At 33.6% G+C, this 14,956-nt stretch overlaps 2 protein-coding genes across 2 annotated transcripts; one reads left to right on the top strand and one right to left on the bottom strand.

The window, feature by feature from the left end:
• Positions 1-2,103: 2,103 nt before the first annotated feature.
• LOC130243418 (sodium channel modifier 1-like) lies at positions 2,104-5,822 on the bottom strand. Its single transcript, XM_056475585.1, is given in 10 exon segments — positions 2,104-2,409; positions 2,412-2,448; positions 3,668-3,803; positions 3,899-3,993; positions 4,129-4,229; positions 4,508-4,582; positions 4,584-4,603; positions 5,284-5,372; positions 5,467-5,537; positions 5,628-5,822. Coding segments are annotated over 10 exon segments (750 nt in total). The 5' UTR covers positions 5,679-5,822; the 3' UTR covers positions 2,104-2,334.
• Positions 5,823-6,277: 455 nt separating this feature from the next.
• lysmd1 (LysM, putative peptidoglycan-binding, domain containing 1) lies at positions 6,278-14,462 on the top strand. Its single transcript, XM_056476184.1, has 3 exons — positions 6,278-6,976; positions 9,118-9,425; positions 13,061-14,462. Exons 1-3 carry the CDS (start codon positions 6,797-6,799, stop codon positions 13,206-13,208), a joined length of 636 nt encoding a protein of 211 aa, XP_056332159.1. The 5' UTR covers positions 6,278-6,796; the 3' UTR covers positions 13,209-14,462.
• The last annotated feature ends 494 nt before the right edge of the window (positions 14,463-14,956 follow it).

Raw genomic sequence — 14,956 nt, 5'->3', positions numbered from 1 at the left:
AATAAAATACTACATTCTATATTGTTTAATAAGACTTCAAAGTTTTATTAATTACAAAATCATCAGTTGATTTAGGTTCAATCACATGCTACTGATATTTTATAAACATTTTTGAGAAGTTAATATTATTATTTAACAGGATGGATTCAACTTTTTGTAGACACTTTGGAATATTGGTTAACCATTAGTTGATGTTAATGTATTTACAAACATTTGCTAATACATTTGTTATGCATTTTATAATCTTTGTTAATGTTAACGTTTTTTAAGCTAAATAATGTACTTTATGTTTACTCATGATGCATTAATTGATGTTAACAAGCACAACTTTGGATTTTAATAATGCATTAGTAAATGTTGAACTATGATTAATAAATGTTCTTATCATTCATACTTAGCTAATGTTAGTAAATACAATAACTAACATTACCTAATGGACCATTATTCTAACGTATTACCAATATTTATATAACATTGATCGAGGCTAAAATGTATTAAAGGATTTTAATAAAAAACTTATTTCTTAAAACACACATGCAGTGTTTTTCAAAACTATTAAATAAAGAAATTATTCATAATAAAAAACTTTAATTTTATAATATATATGTGTATATAAGAAATGCTAATTATATTATTATTATATGTAAATTAATATTTAGAATTATTAATTTAGTTCATTTATATTTTGTATATTGACATAATAAACATTCTGATAAATCATCAAATATAATAGAAATTGATTATAATAGTATAATGTTTCAGCATATATATTTAGCATACTGAATATTTTTAGCATTTACTGCATAGTTGCAGTAAACAACTAAACAACTACATTCTCACCTAAAAAGCCTCAAAAGTACAAACCAGCTGCAATATTTGTCAAACTGTAGTGAGTTTATTGATCTGCTAATACACAACAGTGAAGAGGCAGTACAAGTTCAGATACTGCAGAATATTGCACGACTATCAGGCCAATCAGATTCGAGAACTAGACAGAACTGTTGTGTATATATATATATATATATATATATATATATATATATATATATATATATATATATAGTATATATTATATATATATATATATATAAATATATATATATATAAATATATATATATATATATATATATAGATATATATATAATTATATATATATATATATATATATATATATACATACATACATACCATAACATTATTTTATTATTTATATACCTTTTTTATATATCTTTAAATGTATTATTTAAACTTTACATTTTTTAAAATAAATTTTGTAATCATTATCAATAGAATCGAATTATTGCTGTCTTCGTAAGACATCATTCTAGATCATTTTAAAATAATAAAGTCTGTAATGCATCCTCCTAGCAGATACTCTCAGCACGTCCACTGTACAAAACAGCTTCATTATCATTCCCAGGTCCTGGACTCTGTAACGATTAGATTAGATTTAGATTATGCATAATCGTATTAATAGAAGTCTGGAATGAATGATGCACGCTCATGTCATAACTTTAGACTACACCATTAACCTTTTAATTAATGATGAACCCAAACCCAGAGGCACAAAAACCAATGTAACCGTTCAATATCCCGCAGCCCTGCTCCCTGCTCTCCTTCGCTAAACTATTTATAAACCCAAACCACTCGTCATGAAACCCAGTCGCATGGCTTTGAGTTACAAAGCTCCAAATATACCAAGAGATTTATGCTCTCCTTCTGAACGCTGCTAACCTACGCAGACTCTCAAAACATCGCCAATTACAAACACCTTACTGCACTTTTCAAATGTTTACAGGCTGCGTTTTCCTTCAAGTTATATAAAGGGACCACAGTCAGGAAAAGTTGGCTGTTTTTTTTATTTATTTCTGAGGCCGACTAAAACTTCACAGGTCTATACTGCAGAAAGCCAAGATCTCTCTCTGATGGCGTTTTGGCAAAGGAACCGCAGAACGAAGCAGCCGTTCCACATTCTGTTCTCGATTTGGAACAGATTTTCAATCCTGCGACAAACATTCAGATACTGAATGCAAACTGATTATGATAGTTGTAAAAACACCACATCAGATACAAGGTTGAAAAGCTTATTTCATCTAAAAAATGTATTTGTGGAATAACGGCAAGTACACAGTACTAATATAATTACAAACAATGCAAACTCTTTCCAAAAAGAACGTCTGGAGGTTTTAGCCTTATTATATAAAAAGTGGGTCGCTTGTAGATGTCATGTGATATACTGTGACTACTGAAATGTCATCCTGCATGCAGAGCAGTTCAAATGTAGCCTGAAGTCCTTTTCCTGAACAGTATAGAGTTGTTTTCAGTAGAGTCCGCTATGAAGATTCACTGCAAGGAGGCAACAGAGTCGGTTCTTCTTCATCAGAGTCAAACTCCACATTCTCATCTTTAAAACCCATTTACCACTCCGGTCCTGCAGCCACCCTGAACTGGAGGAGAGGCGTTAAAAAAGAAAGAAAAGATAACAATTATGAATATTAATTATTTCATAATGATCTGCATTTACATTTAATACCTAATACCTACTGAATGATTGACTTGTTGAATTCTGGATGAATTTGAAACTTTTCATTGGTGAAACCGCAAAAGAAAGGCAATATTGATTATAAATATGATACACTCGATATTAATTTCTTGCTGGTTATACTATTGTATCAAATTTGCAATTAAGCTCATTTGCATATACAATATCGTATCATTTTCTTCTGAAAGAAAGTCTTATTTTAGTTGGAATAAAGCAGTTAATATTAGTATATACAGGAACGAAACAATTAAATAAATGAAAATAATAATAAAATAAAACCTAATTACACAACTAAATAAGGGGCAGATGTCTACATTTATACAACAATCTCAATGCTACAATTCAAATATGAAAACTGATGTGTTATTGTCAGGAGAAAGCAACGGTGATCAGTCTAGATCCAGCTGGAGAGTTTTAACATAAGAAAAAAAGGGCTTCCAAATTTTAACAACCGTTCTGTTATGTCTTTGAAGGGAGTATCTAACCTTCTCTACTTTCACAAAATACAAAACATCTTTCAGCCACTGTACATGCGAGGGTGGCTTGGGGCTTTTGCAGTATATATTCAATAATATGCCTAGCAAACAAAGTAAGAAAGGCCACAAAGTTTAAAAGTAAGTGGGTAATGTATAATTATCAGACATCACACCAAACAGGCCAATAATAGGTTTTGTGCTATATCTATAGAAGTAATGGCTGAAAGAGAGAGAGATACTGAACCCCAGAATGAGGAAAGAGCTGGGCATGTCCAAAACATATGGGCTAAAGTGCCTACACCTAAATGACAACTATCACACTTCAGATCAATAGTTGGGTCAATCCGTGCAATCCTACATTTCGACCAATGTACTTGGTGAACCACTTTACACTGAATGAGGGCTGTGACATGCGCATGTAGATGAGGAATCTCTGTTTTGCCTCAACTATGCATGTATAAATTAAGATCTGTGTAAAATGATTTAAGACATTGATCACAATACTTTAGTGGAACTTAAAGTAAGAAATTAAGTATTTTACAAAAGTCCCCTTTAAAAGGTCTAAAATGTAGATTTTGACAACATTTTATAATATTTTAGTTTGTTATACTTTATAGAAACTCTAATGTGAGTGAATGTGTTGCAAACCTCTTTAGTTTGAGATAGTGGTCCAGTTCTCTGCGTCTCTGCTCTGTTAAAGGTTCACAAACACTGGAGCTCACAGTGCTGGATCCCTTTTTCTTCTTCTTTGCTTCACCTTTAACTTCACTCGGACCCTGATGCACTACAGATGACAATTATCACAATACATATAATCTTTTACCATTTATTTAATTGACAAAATCAATCTATCCTCATATAATTTAATTTTTGTTGTACCTGTTGTTATGGAGTCATTACTTTCTGTCCTCATGGACGGATGAGAGTTGGCTAAATCGTTTCTTTGCTCTTTGCTTAAAGACTCTGATCGTTCACTTCATGAAATGAGAACAAAATTCTGATGAATTGATTGAAGAAAGTAGAGACACAAACAGCCTAGAGAGGAAAATAACAACTCTATCATGTGAAAGGAGATTTAAATGCAAAGATGTTTGGCTCACAGTCCTTACCTTGCTTTTTTGTGGCAGCTACTGTAAGGAACAGTTCTGAGTAAGGCATGATGGGTAATTTTGCGTGTTTGGGTCAGCAGAGGAGCTGAACTGGAGGGTTCCTGAGTACAAGCAACAATGTAATAATGAGTATGTGTCACAATACTTTATTACATGTGTATGTAGGGTTTGAAAATAGAAATAGAAGACAAATACAGCAGAAAAAATATGATAAAATGGATAGAAAAAAAGTTTTTTGTCATTGATCACACTACTAATACTGCCAATACTTTTGAGCACATGACAAATAAAAATTGTAATGTAAAAAATGTGCATTAAATTAGCAAAATGGAAAGGTGAACGATTGGATAAAGTGATCAAAGAAAATACATTGAATCACCTGTCGATCATCTTCTGCTTTGACATATTCTTGATGCCTTCTTTTGTCAATTTCGCGTCGCAGCTGATTTTTTTTTGCCATAAAAATATTTCATTCCTGTAAATAAAAAAACCAAAGAGGACTTAACTTTGTGGTGATGGATTTAAAATCTCCATTTTTTTGCATTCTAGGCCTGTTTGCAAACACAGTGTCATTACTTTATAAAAGTCTTCTTTCGTTTCTGAAGGAATGATTTCTAAATGATCATGTGAAAATTCTGCATTAACAACACTAAATAAATACTACTAAGATATATATATATATATAATATAAAAATCTAAATTCATCCTACAGGTTCACAATGTTGCTGTTTATATATATATATATATATATTATATATATATATATATATATATATTTAACATTGTTTCCAAACTTTTAACTATTATATATGTCATTAATAATAATAAATATTGTACTTAATATAATATTTGAACACATCAATGTATGACTGAATACAATATTAAGAAAAAATGTTTCACGTTGCAACTTGCAATGGTTTGTCAACAAGCACATACTGTATGTATATGTGTAAAGTTTGATAGTCACATTTTTTTGCCACTCATTTGCCTTTACAGATAATTTTAGACATATATTTGACACTAAAGGTGATCCATATATGACAGAGTCCAAAATGACCCAAAGATTTGTCACAATTTTTTACTTAAAGTTTAATAAAATCTAGAGGAAGAAAGTCATATACTGTAGGTTGGGTAAAATGTACTGTAGAATCTCACCTTCAAGGTGTCGTTTCCCCTTCCTGTGCACCACGAGCATATCAACAGTATCAAACACGGGACGGTGAGAACACACAAGACAACTGTATCTACGGTGGAGATTAACACACACACATTTACATTTCGCTGATCTTAATCAAATGAATACTATTACCGAGCTCTTGCTACTACCCACATAATCACCTTCCGTTTTTCATCAGAGTAGCTTCATCATCTGGGATAAAGTTTGACAGAAGATCTGAAACACGTCGTTTCTAGTCAAGTAAAAGAAAGAAACAGAAAGACAGTGTTCGGCTTGTGCATGTAACGTAACACAGACAGACCTTTTGCCGCTTTTATTATACCTTCAGTATATTAAGCTGGCTTTGATCATCCCCTTCTCGTTTGAAAGACATACTTGGCGACCTATTCTCCCAGAAACTATAAATAGTGTTTTTTCTTATTTTGCTGCCAAATATAAACAAGCTTTCAACATCAGCTTGAACTTCCTGTTTCTCTGTGGAATTATGGGTAGTGGTGTTCGACTCATGAATGAACGAGTCAGTTTGCAAAACAGAGCGAACGATTCATCCGCATTTCAGACCGATGTCGAACTCATGCATGTTTTGTATCTGCTTATATTTCAGTTTGTTTATTTATTTAGTTAATGTTGTATTTTCAACAAAGTGTACAGAATTCCTAAATAATTAATAATAATGGATATCGTTATTAATTAAAAACATTGTACATTTGATTTGAAGAACGTGCTAGTGTAATTCGAGGGCAATCCTGATTCATTATTACTTTTATTTTTAAACACATTTTCAAATACAACAAAACATGTTTTTTTCGAAAATGTATCTATGATGAATGTGAAATTTAATAAATCCATAATTACGTTGAATGTGCTTTACGTCGCGTAAAGGAGTTCAAAACACGAAGCTTCATACAGAAACTGATCATTGTACTGATTCATTGTTCAAAAGAACCGATTCGCTAAAATGCATGGGCGGATCTTACATTTAGCCGACGCCATGGCAACAGTGGCTAAGCTAATCTGCTACGGGCTTGTGACAAACAAGTTTTAAGACTCTTCATTTACAATGTAACGTTACTAGTAATGTGTATCTCTAGGTTTATTGTAAATATATTTAAATAGTCACTTTAGTGGGAGCGTCACCTCCATTTAATAAACGCTTAGCATTAGTTAGCAGGTACGTTAAACATGTTAAAAGTATTAAAACTTCTCTAGGACTGCGCGGGGCTACATTATTGTACCTCTAATGGTTTAATCGCTTGTTAAGCGGCGTTAACAGCTTTTTTTTAGTTCCAATTGTCGCTTTCTAACGTTAATCATTCAAATGCGTGACAATAAAATAATCAATGGATTTCTTATGTTCATAGCTTTAGACTTTATTTGACCCATAACAGACGCGGTTATGTTTAGTCCTGCCGTAATGCGATCAGCAGTAAGAGACGATCAGCTGAAGTTTATCTTAAATCATTATTAGATAAACACTCTGGAGCTCGAGTCATGTCCGCGGATCAATCAGCGGCTCAAGCTGGGAGTCACGGCCTCCTCCGCGGCCAGCGCACCCGCTCGTACGGCAGCCTGGTGTCCTCTTCACAATCACCCGTCAGACAAAGAAGAATTGAACACAAAGTTCAGCCTGGTGAAACTCTGCAAGGACTGTCACTGAAGTATGGCGTGTCTGTAAGTATATGAGAATTATGAATAATTACTTTGGCAAGCTTGTTTAACAGTTAATCTTATTAATATTATTGCGTCTTATTAGTATTTGCTTTTATGCTGTATTATTTTAGATGAAACTGTCTGACTACTAATGAATAAGTAACTTTGTACTTAAACATTAGCTGCCAGTACTTTATAATTAGATACTCATACTTATATAGACACTTGGACTTATTCACTGGATACTAGAACTCATTCTTTAGATACTACTAAATGTATACTAGTTCATATTTATTAAATATTAGTACACATTTCATTTGTGGTCACTAGTAACTGCTCTTGTAGATACTATTTAAGTAACAAATTAAAAAGATCTGTTGTTGAGATATACTATATATCTCAACGGCAGATCCTCTTGTATGTAATTTGTTAATAAAATAGTATCTACAAGAACAGTAGATAGTACATTCTAGTATCTAAAAATAAGCACTAGTACCTATACCGAATAACTGCTAGTGTATTTACAATTGCAATGTATACTAGTCAAAATTCAATAGTTGATATGTCAAAGTTAGATTAATATAGAAGTCAATGACAAAAATGAGAAATGTACGGTGGCCGAGAGAGCTTAACGTGCTGCAATTCACGAAAAGTGTTAATTTTGACAACAGCATAGTCCCTAGTCACTAATGATTTCCGCTTGTTAAGTCGTGACATATGGAATACTGTTTCCAAGTCCAAGATGGTGGTCAGTTGAATTGAGAAAATATTCGTTTATGACCCATTTTTAGTCATATCACACATTAAGGTGATTTTTTTTGTAACATCATGGTGTACACGACAGTCTCTGCACTTGCAGCATTGCGGACATCAATATTTTTAACAAATTAATGAAAAATTAATAACTTTCTGGGCATCTGATATTAGGCATGCTTGTGTGTGTGTGTGTGTATATATATATATATATATATATATATATATATATATATATATATATATATATATATATATATATATTGTGATCAGGATTTTCGAAAGTATAACAGCACCTTGTAGACATTTATTATTACCATTTGTTGAGCCTCCCCAAACAGTTTGATAGAGACAGGGTTCGTACGGGTGCTGGGAATCCTGGAAAATGCTTGATTTTTAATATAGTGTTTTCAAGGTCAGAAAAGTGCTTAAACCTGCTTGAATTTGAATTTGCATTGCTTTCATAATAACTCGTTATCTTACAGAGTAGGTTTTCTTTTAGCTTAAAATGCATTTTGCACGTAACAAACCATTTGACAGGTGGGACATTTACCATACAGTTAAAACAGTACCTTAGTCTTAACCTAAAGTAATATTGACAATAATAAAAAGTAATATTGATGAAAGCTTTCAAACTGTGGTTTCCATATTTGGTGACTGATTTTCGAAACAGTTGACATAGTTCATTAATTTGCAGCAGGAATATTCTCTGACTCATTAGGATTTAATTTGTTACATGACTTTTGAATAGTGGTGGACATGAAAGTTTGGTACTACACCCAAACACAATCTGACTGTGAGCTCATTTTTTGAGAAATCAACTTTAGGTACCATAACTTAAAGATTATTCATACAATAACTGAACTTTTTTTTTTTTTTTTTTACGTTTTTAATGTTTTTGTGTGAACTATTTCATTAAATCTATGCTCCAAATTATTTAACAATTTAAGTCGAAAGGTCATATTGTGTTTTTTAAAATAGCACAAATGGATTTAAATGCGAAAAAGTACATACAAATATAAATGTAATTTATTGTGTTTGTTAGATGCTGAAAAAACATAAAAATGCACCTTGAAAAGTGCTGGAATTTGAAGTTGGAAAAGGTGTAAGAACCCTGTAGAGAGCTTGTATCCAGAAGCTGCTTCACGTGACGTCAGACTAAACAAACAGATACTTAAGTACTAGTCACAAAAAAATATGTTTTAGTATTAATTTAATAATTACTAGTATCTTATGAACAAGACCTGGTACCGAACAAACAAGTCCTAGTAAAAAATAACTACTATAAGTTAATGAAAACATACTATCTAAAAATAAGTGTTTATAACATGAAAACCATTTACAAAGATTAAATGTTAAAATGGCTTGCCAAATTCTGACAGTGGAATGAACTTGTACTTTCTTTACAGATGGAGCAAATCAAAAGGGCAAACAGACTGTACACAAATGAATCAATATTCCTGAAGGAGTCCCTCTTCATCCCTGTGCTGACGGAGTCTGTGTCTTTCACAAATGGAGTGGAATTGACCGAGGAGGAGACGAGTCCAGCACAAACACACACGCTGATTTCTAATGAGACTCCCAAAAGCCAAACAGACTCTAGCAAATGTGAAGCGAATGCTGATCTGTCACCGGTTGAGTACCTGAAAAAGATAGACAGCTTGATCAGTCAGTCCAAGCAAGCTGCTGTGAAGACCTTCCAGGACGGAGAAAAACAGTAAGTTGTCAGAATGAAATTTTGACTGCTGTCATTGTGGTTATGGTGCTACAGAGTTCACTTATTGCAGTCGTTTGCTGTCAGTTGAGTTGTTTAGAAAGTTTTATTTCAGTGGGTGAACTATGTCATATGACTATGGAGGGAATGCAATGAATGAACATCAGCTGATTCAATACACTGGAACATTTTGTTAAAGGATTTACTTTTACTTTAAAAAATGCTAATAAATTTCACTAATTATTAGTGAACATAGTACCATTGAATTAAATTGACTGTGTTCTTTGAATGTAAAGTGCGCTCCAGTAATCTAATTTACAACTTGAAAAATAAATAGTAATGGCCGAAGAACATAAATCACACATTTAAGTAAAAGTACATATAAAAAATATATATTAAGTATGTTTTATTTCCTCAATCTTAGTTGTAGGGTTCCCACAGGTCATAGAATTTCTGGAATATCATGAAATTGTTCTTTTTTTAAAAGAAAATTTGTATTTTTTTGAATCAGCCATGGGACTCCCATATCAATTTGTCGCTCCATAGGCAAATATTGACTAATTGTGATTCATTATGATTCCCTTAAATGTATAAAGTCTACTACATCAGTGTTTCACAACCCTGTTCCTGAAGGCACACCTACAGTACACATTTTCAACCTCTTCCTAATCAAACACGCCTGAATCAACTTAAGAAGAGACTATTCAAAACATAAGTAGAGACTACAAACCCTGAAGTTAACGGGTCAGATGAGGGAGAATCCAAATTATGTATTGTTGGAGTGCCTTTAGGAACAGGGTTCTGCATCATATATGATACATAAATGACTCTACATGATCAAACTTAACAAAACTGGTAAATCTCTTCAACAATAGCATTAAAAAAGTAATGTTAGAACATCACTAGTAGAACATCACATCTAAAGTGGGTCACACCTAAGGAGAAGCGCAGCGCTGTGCAGCTTAAGATTTTGTGCACACCAGATGAGCTCTTTCTGTAAGTAAATTTAATGTTATTTAATTTAAAAGAGTTCAGATGGCGCAGAGGGAATTTTATCCAAAGTCTGTAAGAAAGCTGCAAAGAATAACAAATTGTGACCTTCTTTAAGTTCTTTTCTACCATTATTATTTTCATTTTGCCTTAAATTCATTATCTGTAGAATCGTTAAATTCTGGAGGAACACAACAGTTGGCTGTTTTTTTTTCTTTGCTATAGGTCATGAAAAGTTTTAGAAGTGAAAGTAGAGTAGAAGTACAAATATGCTGTCCCCAGTTCGAAATAAAGCAAATTGTATGTTTTTACGAAATGATGCAGAGTAAATCTCAAACCCAACAGGAAGTCAGATATTTTTTTTTACTTCCTCTGCCGAAAAAGCGAAATTTTTAGTGATGTTAAATTGCGAAGATCTAGAGTTTTCATTGAAAGGCGTGTCTGTGGCGGCCTCACAAAATTCGATGTTTGGCCACGAAAAAGGAAGTTGTTATAACTCAGGATCGCATTGTCCAATCTGCCTCAAAATCCAGATGTTTGATAACAGGCTCGACCCACGTTTACATGCCAAAATTCAGTTACAGTTATAGCGCCGCCTGCTGGCAATAGGAAATTACGTTTTACACTATAACAAACTCCTCCAAGAAATGTTATCAGATGAAATCCAAAATTTCTCAGTATAATCCAAAGGTCTTTGTGATGTGAATTTGTGAAGATCCAGAGTTTTTGCCCAAAGGCGTGTCCGTGGCAGACTGACAAAGTTCAGTGTTTTGCCATGGAGGACGAAGTACTTACAACTCAGCCACACAATGTTTGATCTGGCTGAAAATTCACAGGTTAGATGAGATTCATAGCCCTAACATCAATTGTGATGAAAATTTTTGAAAAGTTTGTGAGGTCTGAAATACTGAGAAGAACAGAGTATGCACTTGATCCCATGCAGTTTGCCTATAGAGGCCTCACCGGGGAGTAGAGGATGCCACAATTACTTTGTTTAACCTACTTTTTAAACATTTGGAAAAAAATGGTTCCCATGCCAGACTTCTGTTTGTCGACTTTTCCTCTGCTTTTAACACAATTCAACCTCACATTTTAATTAGTAGACTGCTGGAACAATTTGACCTTAGTAATAACCTGGTGGGCTGAATTCTTAACTTTCTAACTAATCGAACACAAAGTGTTAGAGTGAATAGATGCTTATCTGCTAAAGTTTGCTCCTCAACCGGGTCCCCACAAGGATGTGTTCTTTCACCTCTGTTATACATCCTTTACACAAACATGTGCCAGAGCAGGTGGGAAAATAGAACCATTATTAAGTATGCAGATGACACTGTCATTGTCAGCCAACTTCATGATAATGAAACCGGTCATGGTCCAGTACTAACTGACTTTGTCAGATGGTGTGGGGAGTCATGTCTTCAGTTCAGTGTTTTAAAGACAAAAGATATGATCATTGATTTTAGGAAGGCTGCTCACATACAGGTGAGCACTTCCATTAAAAAGCAGAAAGTGTGCAATCAGACAAATATCTTAGCACAATTATTGACTCTAAACTTTCCTTTGATGATAATTGTGCAGCAGTGTGTAAAAAGGAACACCAGCGATTATTTTGTTTGAGAAAGCTAAATCATTTCCATATTGACAAACACATGATGATTCTATTTTATCATGCTTTTCTTGAATCCGTTTTATCCTTTGCTTTGTTGTCATGGTTTGGGAATCTCTGTCAAGAATAAAAACTCACTAAATAAAATAGTTAAGTGGTCCAGTAAGCTGACTGGGGTGTCTAATCTAGAGGCTGTGTACACCAGCAGCTAAAGAGAATCACAAATTCAATTTTAAGTGGCACTGCTCATCCCCTACACTCAGAGTTGTAGCTCCTTCCTTCTGGTCGCAGGTTTCTAATAATAAGCTGTAGAACGAAACGATACAAAAATAGTTTCATACCAGCAGCCATTAGACATTTAAATAAGGCATAGACTAAAGCAGAGGTATTTCGGTGACTTGTATATTTTAGATCGTTTTAAACATTTATTTGGGGGTGGGAGGGCATGGGGGTTGGACACTTGAAGTGATTATTTATTTATACTTTATAAGTGTTTTTTATGTTTATGTTCTATGTCTTAATGTTCACTTGTTGTTGTTACTGTGTGAGTTCCTTTGTGTGGCACTGTTGTGAGATGAGGACTCTTGACTGCAAACCAAATTTACCTTAATATAAATAAAGTAACCTAACCTAATTCCTCTCCTGAAGACATCTACATGCCAAAATTGAGTCACAGTCATAGCATCACCTGCTGAAAGAAGGAAGTTTGGCATTAATCTGTGATTTTTTTTTTAATTATTTTTTTCTCAGGTTTTTTAATATATATCGGCTTAAATTATTGTCCACTGTTCTGTTATCCACTGGGCAGCGGTGAGCTCAGGTGCGAGGTCCCTTTCATCGCTGCTTGCAGCTTTAATTGTTTTCCGATACTTTAGAAATCTACTGAAGTACAGTAATGAAATAAATAATACTTATTCAGTGCAGTTTATCAATGCAAATTGGCTTCACCATTTTCACATTTGCAAATCTGTGAGGCCTTTATAAGGAATCAGTTCCTTTTTTCCATGCATACAACATCAAACTTTCGCTTTTGCATTTACAGGTTCTCTTCTGTAGAGCATCTTAAGCACACAAGTCTGACCTGCAGCACAGCAACATCCCAGCAGGCCATATTGGGAGCTGTTCCTGTTACCATCACCAAACGCACCAGGAATTTGAGGGATAGTGAAGATGAGATGTTCCAGCTCTGATGTAGGCATTTACTAGGGCTCTCCTGACTTACTTCTGTGTTATTTGTATGAATGCACTGTTTTAGAAGGCTCCCACTTCTGCATTCACGTCTATACAATGTGGAGACTGCTGGAGTCATTTACAATAGTGGTCTTTTATAAAACTACTGCCAGCAAGACAGGCACATAAATTAGCACTGCTATAACACTGTAGCCCGATACCGAAAAATATCTGTATCTCTTAAAAGCTCAACCAAAGTAATGACTGTTTTTGTTTGTATAAAAGTGCTAACCAGGAATGTAGCTTGAGAAATAGTTCTACTTGTAGATAATATTTAATACTACCTCACACATACTCAATAGAAATGCCTTAGATTTCAGGAAATTGGAGGAAGATATGCTTTAGGAATGTGCCATTGGGAAATCGATCAGATGTTAACACAATGCGTAGTTTTGCACTGCAGTCATCTTGGTTTTGTAATGTTTACAATGTGCTAAAGTGTCTAATACTGTTTGTGGTTACCAAATCATGATAAAGGCTTTGTTTTCATTTGCTAGAGCAATTTGTGTTTGGCATCAGTGATTTGTGAACTTCAGACTTATACAACAGTAAATGAATGCGCTTTGAAACTCTCAGGTCAAATGCCAAAAACTCAACTTCAGTATGAAGTCTTGCGTGATATTCAATGGCAAAGAACAGATGATCTAAGCAGTGTGTAACAAAATCATGCATTGTGTTCATCCAGGTAATGTCACAGTTGAACTGTGCCAGCATTCTATCAATTGTGCACTTTTAATCAGAAACACTTTTAGAATTTAATTTCACGTTTATACAAAGGGTGGGAATTGTGAAAATGAATGTCTTCCAAGAAAAATAAAATATAGGACTGTTGCTTTGGTAAACAGTTTCTTGTCATTAGTAAATTATTTAAAGGGCACCTATTTTACCCCTTTTTTTAAGATTTAAGAGAAGTCTTTTGTGTCTCCAGAACGTGGAAAGTTTCAGCTCAAAACACACATCAGATTCTTTATTATAGCTTTCAGAATATTAGAATTTTCTGCTCTGAACACAGTGTAGCTGTTTTTGTGGCCTGTGCCTTAATACTAGTTCTTCCCACCCACCGTTCCCACGTGCCTGTCAGTATGGATTGTATGGATATCAGTTATGTTAATGTACAAAATAAACCTGATTTAACTTTTTCTTTTATAATTGTACTGACATGCTGCTGTGGTGATTAAGTAAAGACGCATTACAAACTTGCACTGTTTTAAAAAACGTTTTAAACTTGTAAAACTCATTCTTGATCACATTTGATGACGATTGATAATTACAGCGAGCTGAACAGATCTTTTAATTCTGGTTGCTTTGCTCACATCCTGTCTTGTTGATATGATTATTCGCGTTACTACACGTTATACGGTGGGGCTCAAAATAGTAGGGATCTGGATCCTATTTTATCTACACACAGTTCTGTCAAAACAATATTTTTTTTTTATCATAGGTGCCCTTTAAAGGGATACAAGGTTTAAATGTTAATATCAAATGTAACTCAAAGCAAATATATAGGCTTTAATAAAACTATTAAAATTATTACAAATTAAAATAATGATTTTCTATTTTAACCTTCTGGTGCTGAATTTTAACTGTTAATTTTAAACTTTATTGAAATGGAAACTCTGTAAATGTTTTGGCATCTGCCATGTTTTTTGAAGTAACAATGGTTTTGTAATGTTTGAGCCTCACATTTAAAAACAACTCGTTTGGTTTC

The sequence above is a fragment of the Danio aesculapii genome, chromosome 16 (assembly GCF_903798145.1).
Source record: "Danio aesculapii chromosome 16, fDanAes4.1, whole genome shotgun sequence".
NCBI lineage: Eukaryota > Metazoa > Chordata > Actinopteri > Cypriniformes > Danionidae > Danio > Danio aesculapii.
The sequence above is the reverse complement of the archived record's forward strand: the minus strand, read 5'-3'. Positions and strand labels throughout refer to the sequence as shown.